Source organism: Salmo salar, chromosome ssa27 (genome assembly GCF_905237065.1).
Source record: "Salmo salar chromosome ssa27, Ssal_v3.1, whole genome shotgun sequence".
NCBI lineage: Eukaryota > Metazoa > Chordata > Actinopteri > Salmoniformes > Salmonidae > Salmo > Salmo salar.
Genome location: NC_059468.1, coordinates 21,256,741 through 21,276,701, shown reverse-complemented (window position 1 = coordinate 21,276,701; position 19,961 = coordinate 21,256,741). Strand labels below are relative to the sequence as shown.

General features: G+C 43.9%; 1 protein-coding gene across 13 annotated transcripts in view; it reads left to right on the top strand.

Moving 5' to 3' along the window:
* Nucleotides 1-19,961, top strand: part of LOC106588686 (PHD finger protein 14) — a 106,427-nt gene that overhangs the window by 11,503 nt on the left and 74,963 nt on the right. For 11 of the 13 annotated variants that reach the window (XM_014177928.2, XM_014177925.2, XM_014177924.2 and 8 more), the window contains exons 7-15: nucleotides 3,894-4,005; nucleotides 4,664-4,801; nucleotides 6,447-6,593; nucleotides 7,115-7,290; nucleotides 10,469-10,575; nucleotides 11,032-11,138; nucleotides 12,860-12,955; nucleotides 16,970-17,076; nucleotides 18,746-18,877. In XM_014177928.2, coding sequence (XP_014033403.2) covers nucleotides 3,894-4,005; nucleotides 4,664-4,801; nucleotides 6,447-6,593; nucleotides 7,115-7,290; nucleotides 10,469-10,575; nucleotides 11,032-11,138; nucleotides 12,860-12,955; nucleotides 16,970-17,076; nucleotides 18,746-18,877 — 1,122 coding nt within the window. The remainder of the gene's footprint in view (nucleotides 1-3,893; nucleotides 4,006-4,663; nucleotides 4,802-6,446; nucleotides 6,594-7,114; nucleotides 7,291-10,468; nucleotides 10,576-11,031; nucleotides 11,139-12,859; nucleotides 12,956-16,969; nucleotides 17,077-18,745; nucleotides 18,878-19,961) is intronic. The other 2 variants (XM_014177927.2, XM_014177923.2) reach the window with 1 other exon arrangement.

Here is a 19,961-nt window from a genome sequence, read left to right as displayed (position 1 = left end):
CAACAAAAGTAGTTGGCCGTTAATGGTAACTCACTGTAGGCGACCTAAAGCCTCTCTCCATTTAAATTGTGCATGCATTCAGCTTTGGAGAAAGTATAGCAGGTGGAGAGAGGGAAAGAGAAGAGAGGGAAGACCGGGAGAGAGAATGAGAGGGAGGGTGAGGGAAAGAAAGGAAGGGGAAGAAAAAGAGAGCAGGGTAGGGAATGGAGAGAGGGGAAAGAAGGCAAGTGAGGGAAGGAGAGAAAGATAGGAGGGGGGAGAAAAAGAGAGGAGAGACAGTGAGGGATATAGAGAGAGAGGAAGTGTGTTATGTGAAGCGTGGAGACTCCAGCCACGCTGTCGCTGATAAGGCTCCTCAGCCAGCCTGCACCCGAATTTACTACTTCACTAGAGCATGAAAAACACAGCAAATTAAACTGTGGAGCGCTCGCTTGCTTGCTGGAGATGGATATCTTTATATTGGACTTCGAATTCTCGTCCCCAAAGTCCGCATGTGAAAATGTGTCACACCAACTGATGCTCAGTCAGAGAATGTGGCTTGGGCTGCTGAAATCAACTAGTGAAGTTTTAAAAGCTTTTTAAGTGATTCATTTCTGTTAATTATCTGAGTGAAGTTTTCATATTTTGCAATGTTTACATTTTCAAATTTTGCAGTACCTAATTTAATAGAGCTTTGTCAGCACACATTTACTTATATAACTTAAAGATGCATTATAAAGGTTTTGTATAATTTTAGCCAGTAGTGTACAATGTCATCCATTTCATATTATATGTTACGTCCTAAAAAAAATATATATATACAGTACCAGTCAAAAGTTTGGACACACCTACTCATTCAAGGGTTTTTCTTTATTTTTTACTAATTTCTACATTGTAGAATAATATTAAAGACATCAAAACTATGAAATAAAACTTATGAAATCATGTAGTAACCAAAGAAGTGTTAAACAAATCAAAATAGATTTTATGTTCTTCAAAGTAGCCACCCTTTGTCTTGATGATGGCTTTGCACACACTTGACATTCTCTCAACCACCTTCACGAGGAATGCTTTTCCAACAGTCGTGAAGGAGTTCCCACAAATGCTGAACACCTGTTGGCTGCTTTTCCTTCACTCTGCAGTCCAACTCATCCCAAACCATCTCAGTTGGGTTGAGGTCGGGTGATTGTCAAATTCATGGTCAAATACCCCTTACACAGGCTGGAGGTGTGTTTTGGGTCATTGTCCTGTTGAAAAACATATGATAGTCTCACTAAGCGCAAACCAGATGGGATAGCTTATCACTGCAGAATGCTGTGGTAGCCATGCTGGTTAATTGTTCCTTGAATTTTAAATAAATCACAGACAGTGTCACCAACAAAGCACCATCACACCACCATCTTCATGCTTCACGGTGGGAACCACACATGCAGAGATCATCTGTTCTCCTACTCAACATCTCACAAAGACATGGCAAATCAGACAAAAGGACAGATTTCCACTGGTCTAATGTCTATTGCTCGTGTTTCTTGGCCCAAGCAAGTTTCTTCTTCTTATTGGGGTCCTTTAGTAGTGGTTTCTTTGCAGCAATTCAACCATGAAGGCCTGATTCACACAGTCTCCTCTGAACAGTTGATGTTGAGATGTGTCTGTTACTTGAACTCTATGAAGCATTTATTTGTGCTGCAAGATGAGGTGCAGTTACCTCTGCTGCAGCGGATAAGTTCATTAGAGTTAACTCTGGGTCTTCCTTTCCTGTGGCGTTCCTCATGAGAGCCAGTTTCATCATAGTTCTTGATAGTTTCTTCAAGTGCAGTCACAAAAACATTCCAAGTTCTTGAAATTTTCCAGATTGACTGACCTTCATGTCTTAAAGTAATGATGGACTGTCGTTTCTCTTTTGCTTATTTGAGCTGTTCTTGCTATAATATGGACTTGGTCTTTTACCAAATAGGGCTATCTTCTGTTTACCACCCCTACCTTGTCACAACACAACTGATTGGCTCAAACGCATTAAGAAGGAAAGAAATTCCACAAATTAACTGTTAACAAGGCACACCTGTTAAAACCTCACTGGGACATCTGGGACGCTAGCGTCCACTATCAACAGCCAGTGAAATAGCAGGGCGGCAAATTCAAAACAACAACAATCTCATAATTCAAATTTCTCAAACATACAAGTATTATACACCATTTTTAAAGATAAGATTCTCCTTAATCCAGCCACAGTGTCTGATTTCCAAAAGGCTTTACGGCGAAAGCATAACATTAGATCATGTTAGGACAGCGCCTAAACAAGTAAAACTACACAGCCATTTTCCAAGCAAGGAGAGGCGTCACAAAAACCAGAAATACAGCTAAAATGAATCACTAAACTTTGATGATCTTCATCAGATGACACTCCCAGGACTCAATGTTATACAATACATGTATGTTTTGCTTGATAAAGTTCATATTTATATCCATGAACCCCATTTTACATTGGCGCGTGATGTTCAGAAAATGTATTCCCTCCAAAACCACCGGTGAATGAGCAGATCAATTTACAAAAATACTCATCATAAACGTTGAGAAAATTTACAACAGTTATTGAAAGAATTATAGATACACTTCTCCTTAATGCAACCGCTGTGTCAGATTTTAAAATAGCTTTACGGCGAAAGCACATTTTTCAATATTCTTAGTACAGAGCTCAGCCATCAAAGCAAGCTATACAGTTATCCGAGTCAACTAAACTCAGAATTAGTATTATAAATCTTCACTTACCTTTGCTGATCTTCGTTGGAATGCACTCCCAGGACTCCCACTTCCACAAGAAATGTTTGTTGTGTTCGATAAACTCCATATTTATGTCCAAATACCTCCGTTTTGTTTGCGCGTTCAGATCACTAATCCAAAGGCATAACGTGAGAGCGGAAAACCAGAGACGAAAAGTCAAATAGTTCCATTACCGCTCGTAGAAACATGTCAAACGATGTTTACAATCAATCCTTAGGGTCTTTTTAACATAAATCTTCGATAATATTCCAACCAGACAATAGCGTATTCATTACAGAGGAAAAAGAAGGAAGGGCGTGCTTGCGTGCCTGCGCAGTAAACAACTCTTTGGTCCCAGGCTTGAGTCAGCTCCTATTCTCTGCCCAGCAACAGTAGAAGCATAAAACAAGGTTCTGAAGACTGTTGACATCTAGTGGAAGCCTTAGGAAGTGCAAAATGACCCCACAGACACTGTAGTTTGAATAGGGATGGTAGAGCATGGTGTTTGCAACGCCAGCATGGTGTGTGCAACGCCAGGGTTGTGGGTTCGATTCCCACGGGGGGCCAGTACAAAAAAAAAAAAATGCATGAAATGAAATGTTTGCATTCACTACTGTAAGTCGCTCTGGATAAGAGCGTCTGCTAAATGACTAAAATGTAAATGTAAAATGTACAAGTCACTTCCTGGTTGGATTTATTCTCAGGTTTTTAACCTGCCATATGAGTTCTGTTATACTCACAGACATCATTCAAACAGTTTTAGAAACTTCAGAGTGTTTCTATCCAAATCTACTAATAATATGCATATCCTAACTTCTGGGCCCGAGTAGCAGGCAATTTAATTTGGGCACGTTATTCATCTGAATTTCTGAATACTGCCCCCTGTCATCAAGAAGTTAATTGAAATGCATTCCAGGTGACTGACTACCTCATGAAGCTGGTTGAGAGAATGCCAAGAGCATGCAAAGCTGTCGTTTTTGGTTACTACATGATTCCATATGTGTTATTTCATAGTTTTGATGTCTTCATTATTATTCTACAATGTAGAAAATAGTAAAAACAAAGAAAAACCCTTGAATGAGTAGGTGTAGTAGGAAAATGCTTCAAATAGCGCCTTTGCTAATGTATCCTTGTTTCTTTTCATGTGTATTTTTTAGATGGGTCCATGTGGTTTGTGCACTCTACGTCCCTGGAGTAGCGTTTGGGGACATTGATAAACTACGACCAGTGACTCTCACAGAGATGAATTACTCCAAGTATGGGGCCAAGGCAAGTACAAATAACATGCTTTTATATGTTTCAAAGAATAAAGATGATGTAAATCGTGTGGAACAAAATCAATCCATATTACTTCCAACATGCTTTATCACAGTGGAAGACTGAGGAATGGGTTTTAGATTTTTGGACTCCCTGTTTTTGTCAACACAGACAATAGACTTCCGTTGTCTGTGATGAATTAGTCTGGTTTATGAGGAGCAGCACGTTAAGACTAATAAAATGACTCTTGTGTGGTTGGTTACTGTTAAACTTTACATCCAACTAAACACAGTGATCAATCAGTGGAGTCACTCTGACATTCATTCTAGATGGAACCCTTTTGAGGGTCACTAAGCCAATAGAAGACTTTTGTGGAGGAGAATGATTTTTAGAAGCACTTGAAAAGGCTTCCTGCTGTGGTTCAGGGCCTTTTCAAACGGAAAATAAATTGCTGCTGGAATACGGGTGTTACTATATTTGAGAGGAGAATAATTAAAGCATTTGCAAGTTTCTCCATGTGGTCACTTTGTTTGTTTGATTGAACTGAGCGAAGTCAATGTCGACGGTTTCTAAACCTTTTATGGTCTCCTTTGTCCCTGAGTGCAGTTTCTGAGCTCTCTATTGCATAAGTGGGGTTTCTGACCAATGTTTTTGCCTCCTCTTTGTCCAGGAGTGCAGTTTCTGCGAGGACACCCGGTTCGCCCGGACAGGCGTGTGTATCAGTTGTGATGCTGGCATGTGCCGATCCTACTTCCATGTGACCTGTGCTCAGAGGGAGGGGCTTCTCTCCGAGGCAGCTGCGGAGGAGGTAAGAGAAGAAAACAGGACATGAATCATGTGACCCTGTGGTTTTTTTGTTTCTGTAAAATTCCTCACATATGGTGTCAGAAGTGGGATTTTATTAAATCGCAGTCTGTTTTTAAAGACCCTGTAATGCGTTTCAACAACATAGCGGCGGTGGGATGTTCTTAGAGCAGGATATCCGTCAGATCCCAGTTTCAAGACCTCCCATCAATAGCCTTAATTCATCTGATCAATTGATTGACTTCCTTACCTGGGATCAGTTTGTCAATGAGACAATAATGTATTAATTTACTGTAAGTTCCTCTGGTCCCAAACGAGTAGTGCTTTAAAACAGTCTCTAAAACCGGTCCTGGCTCTACACCAACCTCCTGCTTATATGGAAATTGTAATAACAAATCTAAGTCTGTATAATATTGACACTATAACGGTCTGGTTATAGTTAGTATTCAGGATCCTTGTGCAGTGCAGCTCATATGCGCCTTGCCTCACTTATTTCTGCGGCATGAAGGTGGCCGGCGCACCGATAAACCCAGCCCAGAAAGTGCATACTCACTGTTATCCACTTAATCCAGTGAGCTGTGGCAAAGGGCCCCTATCAACAGGTGAAGCCTCTGATAAAATCAACTTAAACACCTTAAGCCTAAACGGTTCTAGGGGAGCCAGGGGCCTGCCTGGGAAATGGCTGGCGGGTTTTGTAGTGTGTTTTATCCCTATGACGGAGGAGGAAGAGGAAAGAGGGAGATGCATGTTTTAGGACCTTGAAGATGAGCTGTATGGTTGTTGTGGATATGGAATATAATTAAGAAATACAGGCTTTTATTGTAATTCACTGTTTTCTTACCTTGAATTTGGAAGACCATTTCTGAGAAAAAAAATCCCCATCGCCATACTCCGTTGTAGGAGTAAGATGCACTCTTCTTCACCAGTGAGCACAGTTCATCATTCTGTGGGAGCACTACATTGATGTTATTTTGATCTCGGATAACCAAGAAACCATTACTATTTGTTAGGTTCTAATTCTCAGAGTAAAAACTCTAAGGACATTATGAAAGCTTAACCAAGTTGAATTCTTCCCAGAGGATCAATACAGCTGCATTAGACAAAACATGTTTCCACCAACACAAGTATATATACTCCAATTAAGATGCACTCCTCCTCCTCTCCAACCCTGACATCTGTTATGGTTCGCCAGGAAGATGCAGTGATGGAGTAATAAACCATTCCTTCTCCCTTAAGGTGACCTGACCTCAACCCCCTTGATGTCTAATCCAAAGCTCTCCACCCGTTTCACCTATAGCACTCCCTTAACTGCCTCCCGTCCACCCAGCACATTCCAAAGCCATCTGTCTCCTACAGATAACCATTAACCTCTGATGTAAAAACCAGTCTCTATCACTCCTCAGATACTATAGTATTACTTCTGATGTATCATGTCTCTAGTATAACAATGTTCCATGTTTAACCCAGAATCTATCATAATATTTTGAATGATGTAAGTGACTGTATTTTACACAGGGAAATTGATCTCTTGACTTAAGAGTGCTGAAAGGCATACACGGTACACAAGGAACAATGTTGACCTGTGGTCGATCGTGTTTTGAACACGTGTGTGTGTGTGTGTGTGTGTGTGTGTGTGTGTGTTTCCCCAGGACATAGCCGATCCCTTCTTTGCGTACTGTAAGCAACATGCGGACCGCTATGACAGGAAGTGGAAGAGGAAGAACTACCTGGCTCTCCAGTCCTACTGCAAGGCGTCTCTACAGGACAAAGAGAAGCAGCTGGCCCCCGAGGCACAGGTGAGAGGTCAAGACTGGCTCAGACTCACACTGGCTCTCCGCTGTTAGGACTGCAAAATGTAAATGAATAGAAATGCTTGTCAGTGTTTGCGTCATTGATTATTGTACATAGAACAATGAACTGTCTTCGACAGTAAGTTATCCATGTTTTACTTATTTACTTTTATTTTACATTTGACATTTTAATCATTTATCAGATGCTCTTATGCAGAGCGACTTACAGTAGGGAGTGCATACATTTTGGTACTTTTTCATACTGGTCCCTCGTGGGAATTGAACCCATAACCCTGGCGTTGCAAGCTCCATGCTCTACCAACTGAGCCAGGCAGGAGTGAGTTGAAGGAGAACCCAGCAGCAACAACCGGGGGAGGTTTTAAGTTGTAATGCTGCGTCCAAAATGGCATCCTATTCCCTATATAGTGCACTCCTTTTGACCAGGACCTATAGGGAATAGAGTACCATTTGGGACGCAGTCAAACTGTCATTAGATAATGAAGTGTGTGTTTCTTTGTGTTGTGTTGAACCCCTGGCAGGCCCGTATCACCACCCGGCTGCAGCAGTACCGGTCCAGGGCAGAGCTGTCCCGTAACACCCGGCCCCAGGCCTGGGTCCCCAGGGAAAAGCTACCGCGACCCCTGACCTCCAGCGCCTCCGCCATCAGGAAACTCATGAGGAAGGCTGAGCTCATGGGCATCAGGTAGGAGTTATCCTCTACAGGAACGATGTCCCCCCCACTAGACAGTTAAGCTAACATAGGCTAATGTGATTAGCATGAGGTTGTAAGTAACATTAAAATTACCCAGGACATGGGTCAGAAAGCTTAAATTCTTGTTAATCTAACTGCACTGTCCAATTCACAGTAGCTATTACAGTGAAATAATACCATGCTATTGTTTGAGGAGAGGGCACAATTATGAACTTGAAAATGTATAAATAAACCAATTAGGCACATTTGGGAAGTCTTGACACAACATTTTGAACAGTTATACAATGGTGCATTGGATCAGTCTTAAACTTTGCACATACACTGCTGCCATCTATTGGCCAACATCTAAATTGCGCCTGGGCTGGAATAATACATTATGGCCTTTCTCTTGCATTTGAAAGATAATGGTTTTATCTTTTACCAGATCTAATGTGTTATGTTCTCCTATATTAATTTCACATTTCCACAAACGTCAAAGTGTTTCCTTTGAAATGGTATCAATAATATGCATATCCTTGCTTCAGGTCCTGAGCTAAAGGAAGTTAGATTTGGGTATGACATTTTAGGCGAACATTTTAATAAAAGTGTTGGATCAATTAAGAGGTTTTAAGTCTGTGGGAAAAGACAGTGTTCAGATCGACCGATAGTTGAGGTGTAGCCCAAATGTAGAATTTACTAGGGTTGTGCCAACATGGCAGTACTCATATTCGTAATCGTATCCATAAATTGACAGTTGATATTCGGGTCAGATGATACTCGTGATAGGAAAAAATGTGTTTTATTATGCCTAAATACAGTGAGGGAAAAAAGTATTTGATCCCCTGCTGATTTTGTACTTTTGCCCACTGACAAAGAAATGATCAGTCTATAACTTTAATGGTAGGTTTATTTGAACAGTGAGAGACAGAATAACAACAAAGAAATCCAGAAAAACGCATTTCAAAAATGTTATAAATTGATTTGCATTTTAATGAGGGAAATAAGTATTTGACCCCCTCTCAATCAGAAAGATTTCTGGCTCACAGGTGTCTTTTATACAGGTAACGAGCTGAGATTAGGAGCACACTCTTAAAGGGAGTGCTCCTAATCTCAGGTTGTTACCTGTATAAAAGACACCTGTCCACAGAAGCAAGCAATCAATCAGATTCCAAACTCTCCACCATGGCCAAGACCAAAGAGCTCTCCAAGGATGTCAGGGACAAGATTGTAGACCTACACAAGGCTGGAATGGGCTACAAGACCATCGCCAAGCAGCTTGGTGAGAAGGTGACAACAGTTGGTGGGATTATTCGCAAATGGAAGAAACACAAAATGACTGTCAATCTCCCTCGGCCTGAGGCTCCATGCAAGATCTCACCTCGTGGAGTTGCAATGATCATGAGAACGGTGAGGAATCAGCCCAGAACTACACGGGAGGATCTTGTCAATGATCTCAAGGCAGCTGGTACCATAGCCACCAAGATAACAATTGGTAACACACTACGCCGTGAAGGACTGAATTCCTGCAGTGCCCGCAAGGTCCCCCTGCTCAAGAAAGCACTTAAACATGCCCATCTGAAGTTTGCCAATGAACATCTGAATGATTCAGAGGACAACTGGGTGAAAGTGTTGTGGTTAGATGAGACCAAAATGGAGCTCTTTGGAATCAACTCAACTCGCCATGTTTAGAGGAGGAGGAATGCTGCCTATGACCCCAAGAACACCATCCCCACCGTCAAACATGGAGGTGGAAACATTATGCTTTGGGGGTGTTTTTCTGCTAAGGGGACAGGACAACTTCACCACATCAAAGGGACGATGGACGGGGCCATGTACCGTCAAATCTTGGGTGAGAACCTCCTTCCCTCAGCCAGGGCATTGAAAATGGGTCGTGGATGGGTATTCCAGCATGACAATGATCCAAAACACACAAAGGAGTGGCTCAAGAAGAAGCACATTAAGGTCCTGGAGTGGCCTAGCCAGTCTCCAGTCCTTAATCCCATAGAAAATCTGTGGAGGGAGCTGAAGGTTCGAGTTGCCAAACGTCAGCCTCGAAACCTTAATGACTTGGAGAAGATCTGCAAAGAGGAGTGGGACAAAATCCCTCCTGAGATGTGTGCAAACCTGGTGGCCAACTACAAGAAACGTCTGACCTCTGTGATTGCCAACAAGGGTTTTGCCACCAAGTACTAAGTCATGTTTTGCAGAGGGGTCAAATACTTATTTCCCACATTAAAATGCAAATCATTTTATAACATTTTTGACATGTGTTTTTCTGGATTGTTGTTGTTGTTATTCTGTCTCTCACTGTTCAAATAAACCTACCATTAAAATTATAGATTGATCATTTCTTTGTCAGTGGGCAAACGTACAAAATCAACAGGGGATCAAATACTGTTTTCCCTCATTGTACGTATTGGCAAAATACCTCCCTACATTTTCTCACTGCAAAAAAGCTGCAAATTAGGAGCAGCGCGCGGAGGGGTTTGTGTGTCTGTGTGTGTGTCTGTGTCCTCAACATGCAGCAGGCCGTCAAGTTTGCTGTCACTCAGTCAGAATGTGCATCAGTTTCATATTTTTTCCCCACCCTTGCCCCAATTTTTAGATATTATGCACATTGATAGCTTGATAGCAAATGTTCTCACCATGTGATTTATCATAGTAGCAGGCAGCAGCAATCTAAATGATCAGACCGAAAACGTGCGAGGTAAAGTGAAATTAAAATAAACGTTAAATAAAAAAATAAAATAAAGTAATCCGGTGAAATTATCCAATCAGAGCAGCAGGATCAACATAGCAGGATCAGCCTGCCCTTCTCTTTACAGACAGGAAAACTAGCCAGTTGAGTTATTTAGACTACACACATGACTGACTCAAAGACAGTATCTGAATGACATGAGAAAGATGCTTGCTGGCACCCGAAAATAACTGTTTTTCCAATCACGGATAATTACAAAAAATACTCAGATCATAATCGTATCCATAAATTGGCCAAATCAGTTACAATCCTCGTTTTGTCCGACTACTCGGCACACCCCTAGAATTCATAAATTATTAGTTTTAGCTGGAAGTGCGAGAGCTGCACCTTTTTCCCCTCATCAGGGAGGGGCTTAGAGGTTAGAGAGGTGGACTAGCAACCAGGGGGTTGTCGGTTCAAATCCCGGGTCTGCCCTGTTCTTTTCTTCTTCAGCACGGACATCTTCCCCGTAGACACGTCAGACATCAGCGCCAGTGTGGACGGACGCAGGAAACACAAGCAGCCCGCCCTCACTGCAGACTTCGTCAACTATTACCTGGGTGAGCAGGGAAACAAAAACCATCTGACTGATGGCTACATAGACTTACATTACCAACCTAATACATGATTATAGTTAATGTTGTTACTAAATGTCAACTGTCTTTGAGAGTCTGTGCCAGAGTTCTATAGGCTCTCAGCATGCAGCCTTTGAAAAAATACATTTTCTTCCCCAAAATGAATGATGATGATGCCATTGCCAGATGTGTTTGTGCGTGAATGTGTGCGCTCGCATGTGTGTGTAAAGGTGTGTGCACTCGCACGTGTTTGTGTGACGACACAGCGTGCCAGTAACCTTGAACAACATCCCCCAGCTATCTCCCTTCAGATCAGTACACCCTGTTTTCTCATGTGCCTTTTCCTGTATATAGATGGAGATAGATTGGGATCGGTCCTATTGGTGTGTGTGTATAGATTGGGATGGTGGTTTATTGATTGGTGTCCTTATTGCTATGCAGAGAGGAACATGAAGATGGTGCAGATCCAGGACAATATCTCTGAGCAGAAGAGCCTCAAAGACAAGCTGGAGAGTGAGCAGGAGAAGCTGCACGTTGACTACAACAAGGTTAGTAGGGGTACAAGCCCTAAAACCAACAAAAAAAATGTTTGCTTGACTGCTCTGTGGTAGTAGACACGGCCAGGGAGATGGTGGACAAAATGTTAATCCACACTGTTATCAACCAGTCACTAGAGGTTTACCAGTGATTCTCCAGTAGCATTGCTCTGAGTCCTCACACTGAAGCTGTGCTATGTCTTTGCACTTCATGGCCTCTAGTGTTCAGAAACACAGACAGTGCGTCATTCATAAACCTACAATGACACATTAACCACTGTTTTACTACATACCGTGAAAAATGCCATTTTAAGAGCGTTCTTGTTCCTCCGTCTAGCTCTCGCCATCTCTCATCTCTCTCGTTCTCCCTCAATCTCTCTGTGTCCCTTGCCTTTTCTCTCTCTCTCCATCTATCTATCTCCTTTCATCTGTCCTCCCCATGTGACCTGGGTACGGTGGCGCAGGGCAGCTTCGCTCCATCAGGCCCGATGAAGAAGGGAATAAAACAGCGGAGTAAAAGTCAGAGGAGTTAATGTTGCGTTCAGTCTTTCTGCCACACGTATTAGGCGTTATTAATGGAGTGTGTGTTGCTAATTGCACCGCTCGACTTGCTTTTACATGGAGATGGAAAGAGAAAAACAGAGAAGGAGCGATGAAGAGAGAGAAACGGCCCTGGGAGAGATGGAGAAACACAGAGAGGGAAAGAGGGAGAAACGGCCCTGGGAGAGATGGAGAAACACAGAGAGGGAAAGAGAGAGAAACGGCCCTGGGAGAGATGGAGAAACACAGAGAGGGAAAGAGAGAGAAACGGCCCTGGGAGAGATGGAGAAACACAGAGAGGGAAAGAGAGAGAAACGGCCCTGGGAGAGATGGAGAAACACAGAGAGGGAAAGAGAGAGAAACGGCCCTGGGAGAGATGGAGAAACACAGAGAGGGAAAGAGGGAGAAACGGCCCTGGGAGAGATGGAGAAACACAGAGAGGGAAAGAGAGAGAAGGATAATTAAGATTAGAAGTCTAGCTACTGATACAGCTATAAAGTCCCTGACAGGGGGGGTGGGGGGTGGAGGAGGAGGTAGACTCAGTCATCTCTGGGAGATAATGTGAGGTGTTAGTGAACGTTTCCCTTTCACCTCCTCTGGCAGAGCTGATTAAGTAAAGCCCAGAGAGAGATGGAGAAAGAGAGGGAAGGAGCCAGACAGAGTAATGGAGAAAGAGAAGGGGAGGAAGAGAAGACAGAGTTACAGAGAGATGGAGAAAGAGAGGGGGAGGAAGACAGAGGAAACAGACAGTTACAGAGCGATGGAGAAAGAGAGGGAGGAAGAGGGAGAAGGAGACAGACAGAGAATTACGGAGAGCTGGAGAAAGAGAGGGGGAGGAAGAGACAGAAGGAGACAGACAGAGAATTACAGAGAGATAGAGGGAGAAGGAGACAGAATTACAGAGAGATGGCGTACAGTACTTGAGATTCACATCCAGTTAATAATGCTCACCTCTTTTCCTCCTCTCATCTCTCTCTTTGAGGAGCTTCACATCTTATCTATTGTCTGTCTTCAAATATAGACATGACAGGTGTTTTTACCTGTGTGTGTGTGTGTGTGTGTGCGTGTGTGTGTGTCCTTTGATGTTTCTCTTTGTATGAGTATGTAAGGGGGAGTACAAGGGTATGTGTGTGCATCTCTCTCACACTCACACACTCACACAACATAACCTGTCTGTCTCTCCCTTTCTGTAGATGTGTGAGTCTCTGGAGGACCTGCAGAATGTCAACGGTGTTCTGAGGAGTGAGGGCCAGGTCATATGGACCATGCTGGGAGGAATCCTAGGACAGGTATGTTAATATCACACCACTTTCTCCTCCTCTTATCCTCCTTCCCTCTTCCTCCTCTGTCCACTTTCTCATCCTCCTTTCTTTCTCATCCATTCTCCTCCTATCTTTCTTTTTTATGTTTATTCCTGAGTTGGCAACACTCCCACTAAACCAAGCTCCAGCACCAGTCCTTCGTTTGTTGTTTCATCACGCCTCCGCAGAACAGAAACAGAACAGAAACAGAACAGAAACAGAACAGAAAAGTTGGTTAGAAAGTCAGAGGATTAAACTCCAACCAGACAGGTCTCCCTGCTACATGCCCAGGACCTGGTGATGATGAGGGATTGAGAGGAATCTAGATTGGCCATAGCAACCCGCCGTAGCAACCCACAGAGTTACGGTGGGGTAATTCTGCAGCCCGTAATAGGCTCCTGTAAAAAACAACATCTTTCATTTACACTAAGTGATTGACCTGTCATTTGCCATAAAGGCAGACCAGACCTGGCTCTGCTCCATTCTAAACATAAAGGCAGACCAGACCTGGCTCTGCTCCACTCTAAACATAAAGGCAGACCAGACCTGGCTCTGCTCCATTCTAAACATAAAGGCAGACCAGACCTGGCTCTGCTCCACTCTAAACATAAAGGCAGACCAGACCTGGCTCTGCTCCACTCTAAACATAAAGGCAGACCAGACCTGGCTCTGCTCCACTCTAAACATAAAGGCAGACCAGACCTGGCTCTGCTCCACTCTAAACATAAAGGCAGACCAGACCTGGCTCTGCTCCACTCTAAACATAAAGGCAGACCAGACCTGGCTCTGCTCCACTCTAAACATAAAGGCAGACCAGACCTGGCTCTGCTCCACTCTAAACATAAAGGCAGACCAGACCTGGCTCTGCTCCACTCTAAACATAAAGGCAGACCAGACCTGGCTCTGCTCCACTCTAAACATAAAGGCAGACCAGACCTGGCTCTGCTCCACTCTAAACATAAAGGCAGACCAGACCTGGCTCTGCTCCACTCTAAACATAAAGGCAGACCAGACCTGGCTCTGCTCCACTCTAAACATAAAGGCAGACCAGACCTGGCTCTGCTCCACTCTAAACATAAAGGCAGACCAGACCTGGCTCTGCTCCACTCTAAACATAAAGGCAGACCAGACCTGGCTCTGCTCCACTCTAAACATAAAGGCAGACCAGACCTGGCTCTGCTCCACTCTAAACATAAAGGCAGACCAGACCTGGCTCTGCTCCACTCTAAACATAAAGGCAGACCAGACCTGGCTCTGCTCCACTCTAAATGAAGCTAGACACGGTCCGCTTGCTTTCTATCACGTTCCCACTTGCCATGGCAACCAAATCGCCAAGGTGCGTCGCCACGGGTGATGGGTCGTTTAATGAGTGCGAAATGCGGCTCTACAGAAATTGCTCTGTGAGACCTTTATACTTTTTTAAGTAACAGAGCCTGTTTGGAAGTGCCATTTAAAAAATATTTTATTCAGAAATTCTGTCCAAGGCAACAACCAGTGAAACATTATTCACACTTAGGTAGTGTGTGAAATTACTGAATCCAAGATGATCGAAATTGAAACGGTGCACAAGTCAACCATGTTATGTGATAACTTGAATTTAAACGTACAGATATAAACAGGGACAGAATTAGCTTGAGAGATGATATACTGATAATGTGTGTAAATCCTGATCTAATCTAATCTTGGTAATGCACTGACACTGAAGAGATTATAAACCAGACAGGCTCTGTGCTGTGAGAGGGGAGACAGCCAGGGTAATGCACTGACACTGAAGAGATTATAAACCAGACAGGCTCTGTGCTGTGAGAGGGGAGACAGCCAGGGTAATGCACTGACACTGAAGAGATTATAAACCAGACAGGCTCTGTGCTGTGAGAGGGGAGACAGCCAGGGTAATGCACTGACACTGAAGAGATTATAAACCAGACAGGCTCTGTGCTGTGAGAGGGGAGACAGCCAGGGTAATGCACTGACACTGAAGAGATTATAAACCAGACAGGCTCTGTGCTGTGAGAGGGGAGACAGCCAGGGTAATGCACTGACACTGAAGAGATTATAAACCAGACAGGCTCTGTGCTGTGAGAGGGGAGACAGCCAGGGTAATGCACTGACACTGAAGAGATTATAAACCAGACAGGCTCTGTGCTGTGAGAGGGGAGACAGCCAGGGTAATGCACTGACACTGACGCAGTCTCAGACAGCCTCTTTCACATGACACTATGGAAACGACAAGGTTTGTGTGAGGTGTGTGTGTGTAAGGTGTCTGTGCGAAGTGTGTGTGTGTGCACGAGGTGTGTGTGTGTGTCTGTGCGAGGTTTGCGTGTGTGTGAGGTGTGTGTGTTGTGCTGTGTTTACGTGAGAATGAGAACTGAGGCGGAGAGGCCTGCAGAGAGCTGGGGCTCTGACAGGATGCTATAGCAAGACACATACACACACACACTGGTTACACCCAGTCTCTCTAAGGTTAGGGGGTAGTCCTAGATAATACAACATACAGTTGCCCGTAGACTGCATATGTAATCAGCCCTTTAGAAATCTACATAAGTGGCTAACTGAATGCATGATGCTTGATTAAAAGTATGGCTTGTGATGGGGGCTGTCTTCAGATAAATGGATGGAGCGATATAGCTAGAGGATGTGAAGAAAGAAAGACTGGAAGGAAAGAACGACTGAACGAACAACGTGAATCTGCAACGATCTCCATAAATCCCATAATTAGAAACGTAGAAAGGCTTAAGTGGCTACATCAGTCACGTCCCCGCGTTGCTTTGTGTCATCTATCTGATACCTTTTCATTTCCTATTTCACCTCCTTCCGCCCGTCCCATCCCTTACATTACCAGAAATGACTGCTGTCCCCAACCGCAGCCCCATCCCTCATCCCAGACACTGACTCAGTGTTGTCGTTGTGGGGGACGCCTCAGGGAGAGAGGGAGGTACTCTGTAAAAGTGAAGACATTGTGAAAGTTAAAACACCTCGGTCACAGCTTTTTAACCAATGAGATACTTCATTAACATTGTCTGGCAGTGTTCCGTTTGGCACGGAGGTAAAGCATCCAATTCGAAATGCTGTGCACGTGTGTGTCACACACCGAGACTCTTCCTTAAAGGCGTGCCAATCAGATGACCCTTCCCAGGGTACCATTTGTGTGTGTGCTGTGTGTGTTTATGCTGTGTTAGTGTGTGTGCTCGCCGCTCAGTCCCCCACTGCCTCAGAGCCTGTCTGACTCCCAGTATGAACCAGACAGATGGCCTGAGGCTGGGCTGGTTCTCACTGCCTGTCTCCGATTCTTATTTTAGCAGATACCTTCACACACATACACACACATCTCTTTGATATTAACTCTAACTGACAGGGGACTTCCCTCTATCAGTAGTGGAGGGATTTTTTACTCACTGAGCTATTGCACCAGGAGACTGGTCCACAATTAGTAGATAACACACCCCAGACAAACACACACACACACCCTGGGGTCCTGTGGCCCTGGCCCCTCTCTCTTAGGTCCCCCCATAGGACTCGTCCCTGAGAGCCGTGGGCGACGGCGTACTGAGCGTGCTCAGATTAGAACTGCCCCAGTGAGAAGCCTGTCTGTTTAGTGGCCCACCAGCTCCCCAGTAGCTCCCTAGCAGATAGGTTTTCTAATTAACCTGCGACAGACAGTAGCCACCATGCAGCCAACGAGATGCTGGGGAGAAATAGACGTCTGTCTGTCTGTCTGTCTGTCTGTCTGTCTGTCTGTCTGTCTGTCTGTCTGTCTGTCTGTCTGTCTGTCTGTCTGTCTGTCTGTCTGTCTGTCTGTCTGTCTGTCTGTCTGTCTGTCTGTCTGTCTGTCTGTCTGCTGACCAACAATAGGTTCCCACTCTATCTCTCGCTCTCCCCATCCCTCCGTCACTCTCCCTCCTCTCTGTGGACACCTTTGATCTCTCTGTCCTTCACTGCTTCTCTCTGAAGTCTCCACTACACCTATGAGTTGATTGTGTGATGTGTCTCTCTCTGTGACAGAAACTGAACTCCCCGTCGGTCCTGAAAGCCCCTAAAGAGAGGAAGCCCAGCAAGAAGGAGGGAGGAGCTCCTGGGAAGTCCTCCAACCTACCAGCTGTCCTCTACAGGTAAACAAACAAACACACAAACATTCAAACAACAGGCATTACAAACAAGTAAAAGTCTCATTGAGTGGCCGGGCAATCAGAGAGGTCCCAGTATTCAACCCTGGGGCACTCCAACACTCTACAACCATCACTATTCCTGAGGACTATGTATTATCATACCTGTTTTCTTTATATGCTCTTTATATCTAGCTTCTTATCTGAGAACTATCTTCTTAGAGTTGATGTTGATGTATTTCCTGTATGTACAGTACTAGTCAACAGTTTGGACACAGATACTCAAGGGTTTTTCTTTATTTTTACTATTTTCTACATTGTAGAATAATAGTGAAGACATCAAAACTATGAAATAACACATATGGAATCATCTAGTAACCAAAAAAGTGTTAAACAAATCAAAATATATTTTAGATTTTACATTCTTCAAAGTAGCCACCCTTGATGACAGCTTTGCACACTCTTGGCATTCTCTCAAACAGCTTCATGAGGAATGCTTTTCCAACAGTCTTGAAAGAGTTCCCACATATGCTGAGCACTTGTTGACTGCTTTTCCTTCACTCTGCGGCCCAACTCATCCCAAACCATCTCAATTGGTTTGAGGTCGGGTGATTGTGGAGGCCTTCTTGATCAAATAGCCCTTACATAGCCTGGAGGTGTGTTGGGTCATTGTCCTGTTGTAAAACAAATGATAGTCCTACTAAGAAAACCAGATGGGATGGCATATCGCTGCAGAATGCTGTGGTAGCCATGCTGGTTAAGTCTGCCTTGAATTCTAAATCAATCTCAGACAGTGTCACCAAAAAAGCACCATCACACCTCGTCCTCCATACTGTACTTCACGGTGGGAACCACACATGCAGAGATCATCCGTCTCACAAAGACACGGCGGTTGGAACCAAACATCTCAAATTTGGCCTCATCAGACCAAAGGACAGATTTTCACGGTCTACTGTCCATTGCTCGTGTTTCTTGTCCCAATTAAGTCTCTTCTTATTCATGTCCTTTAGTAGTGGTTTCTTTGCAGCAATTCTACCATGAAGGCCTGATTCACACGGTCTCCTCTGAACAGTTGATGTTGAGATGTGTCTGTTACTTGAACTCTATGAAGCATTTATTTGGGCTGCAATATGAGGTGCAGTTAACTCTAATTCACTTATCCGCTGCAGCAGATGTAATTCTGGGTCTTCCTTTCCTGTGGCAGTCCTCATGAGAGCCAGTTTCATCATAGCGCTTGATGGTTTTTGCGACTGCACTTGAAGAAACTTTCAAAGTTCTTGAAATTTTCCGGAATGGCTTACATTCATGTCTTAAAGTAATGATGGACTGTCGTTTCTCTTTGCTTATTTGAGCTGTTCATACCATAATATGGACTTGGTATTTTACCAAATAGGGCTATCTTCTGTATACCACCCCTACCTTGTCACAACACAACTGATTGACTCAAACACATTAAGAAGGAAAGAAATTCCACAAATTAACTTTTAACAAGGCACACCTGTGAATTGAAATGCATTCCAGGTGACTACCTCATGAAGCTGGTTGAGAGAATGCCAAGAGTGTGCAAAGCTGTCATCAAGGCAAAGGATGGTTACTTTGAAGAATCTAAAATATTAAATATATTTAGATTTATTTTAACACTTTTGACTGGTACTGTATGTGTGTTCCTATTTAGCTGTGGGATCTGTAAGAAAAACCAGGACCAGCATCTCCTGCTCCTGTGTGACACCTGCAAGCTCTACTACCATCTGGGCTGTCTGGAGCCTCCGCTGACACGCATGCCCAAGAAGACCAAGAACAGCTACTGGTGAGGGAGGGAGAGAGACTGAGGGAGGTAGATGGGGAAGAAAGAGAGAGCGACTGAGGGACTGGGAGAGGTAGATGGGGAAGAAAGAGAGGGACTGGGGGAAGTGGATGGGGAAGAAAGAGAGGGGGAGGTAGATGGGGAAGAAAGAGAGGGTGGGAGATGGGGAAGAGAGAGAGAACATGTAAATGGGTGCTAGAGGACTCGGTGGTACAAGAGTTGCAAAAGTTTGATCAAGTGCTGTCCATAGCACAAACACACAACCCATCGCAATGACATGCTGCACTGTACATCTGGTATGACATTGTTTTACCATTGTTGTATAAAAACATGTCATTTAAGCAATAAGGCATGAGAACCCGGGGATTATTGTGTGATAACTCCTGACTTAGGGCTGTTCTTAGGACCGAGGTGAAGCCAAGAGCTGTGAACAGCCCTTAGGAGGGAGTTATCACAAAATAATCTCCCGGTTAGAGGGCCTTTTTGCTTTTATAAAACGGTTGTCAACATATTTATAAAAATATTAATGAAATGTTTTCATTTGTTTTTGCATTCTGAAGTTGCTACCGAAGCGGGCTGGTCGTTAGTTCTTCTCTCATGCTTCCAGTCATTAGTTCTATTCATTTGACGTGGCTACGCTAAACAAATCATTGGCTTGTAGCTAGCAGAGATTCAGTGATGATGAGAATAATGATCAATAAATAATGATTAAAGAAATATCCAATAGTCCTACGTCGGCAACAACTATCATGGTTGGCGAGTCCAAACTAACCAAGCTAGTTGATGTTAATAGTAACTTCGATGGTAGGACTGTCCGTCGACCTGTTGACAGCCAGTGCTGGCCTCTTCTTTGGCGGAGAATGGGACGTCCCACTCACATTTTTGCCAGCTAAAATGGCACGCCAGCACTTTCTGTTCTCCATGTTAGAGGGTGCCAATAACTCTTGAGTGAGCTCTCACATCGATGGCCACTCACAGCCATTATTTCCCATGCCTCCAGGCCCGCATTGGATAACTTTTGCATTCTGTTCATCCGATGTTGCTACGCTAAACAAATCATTGGCATGTAGCTAGCTAGCAGAAATTC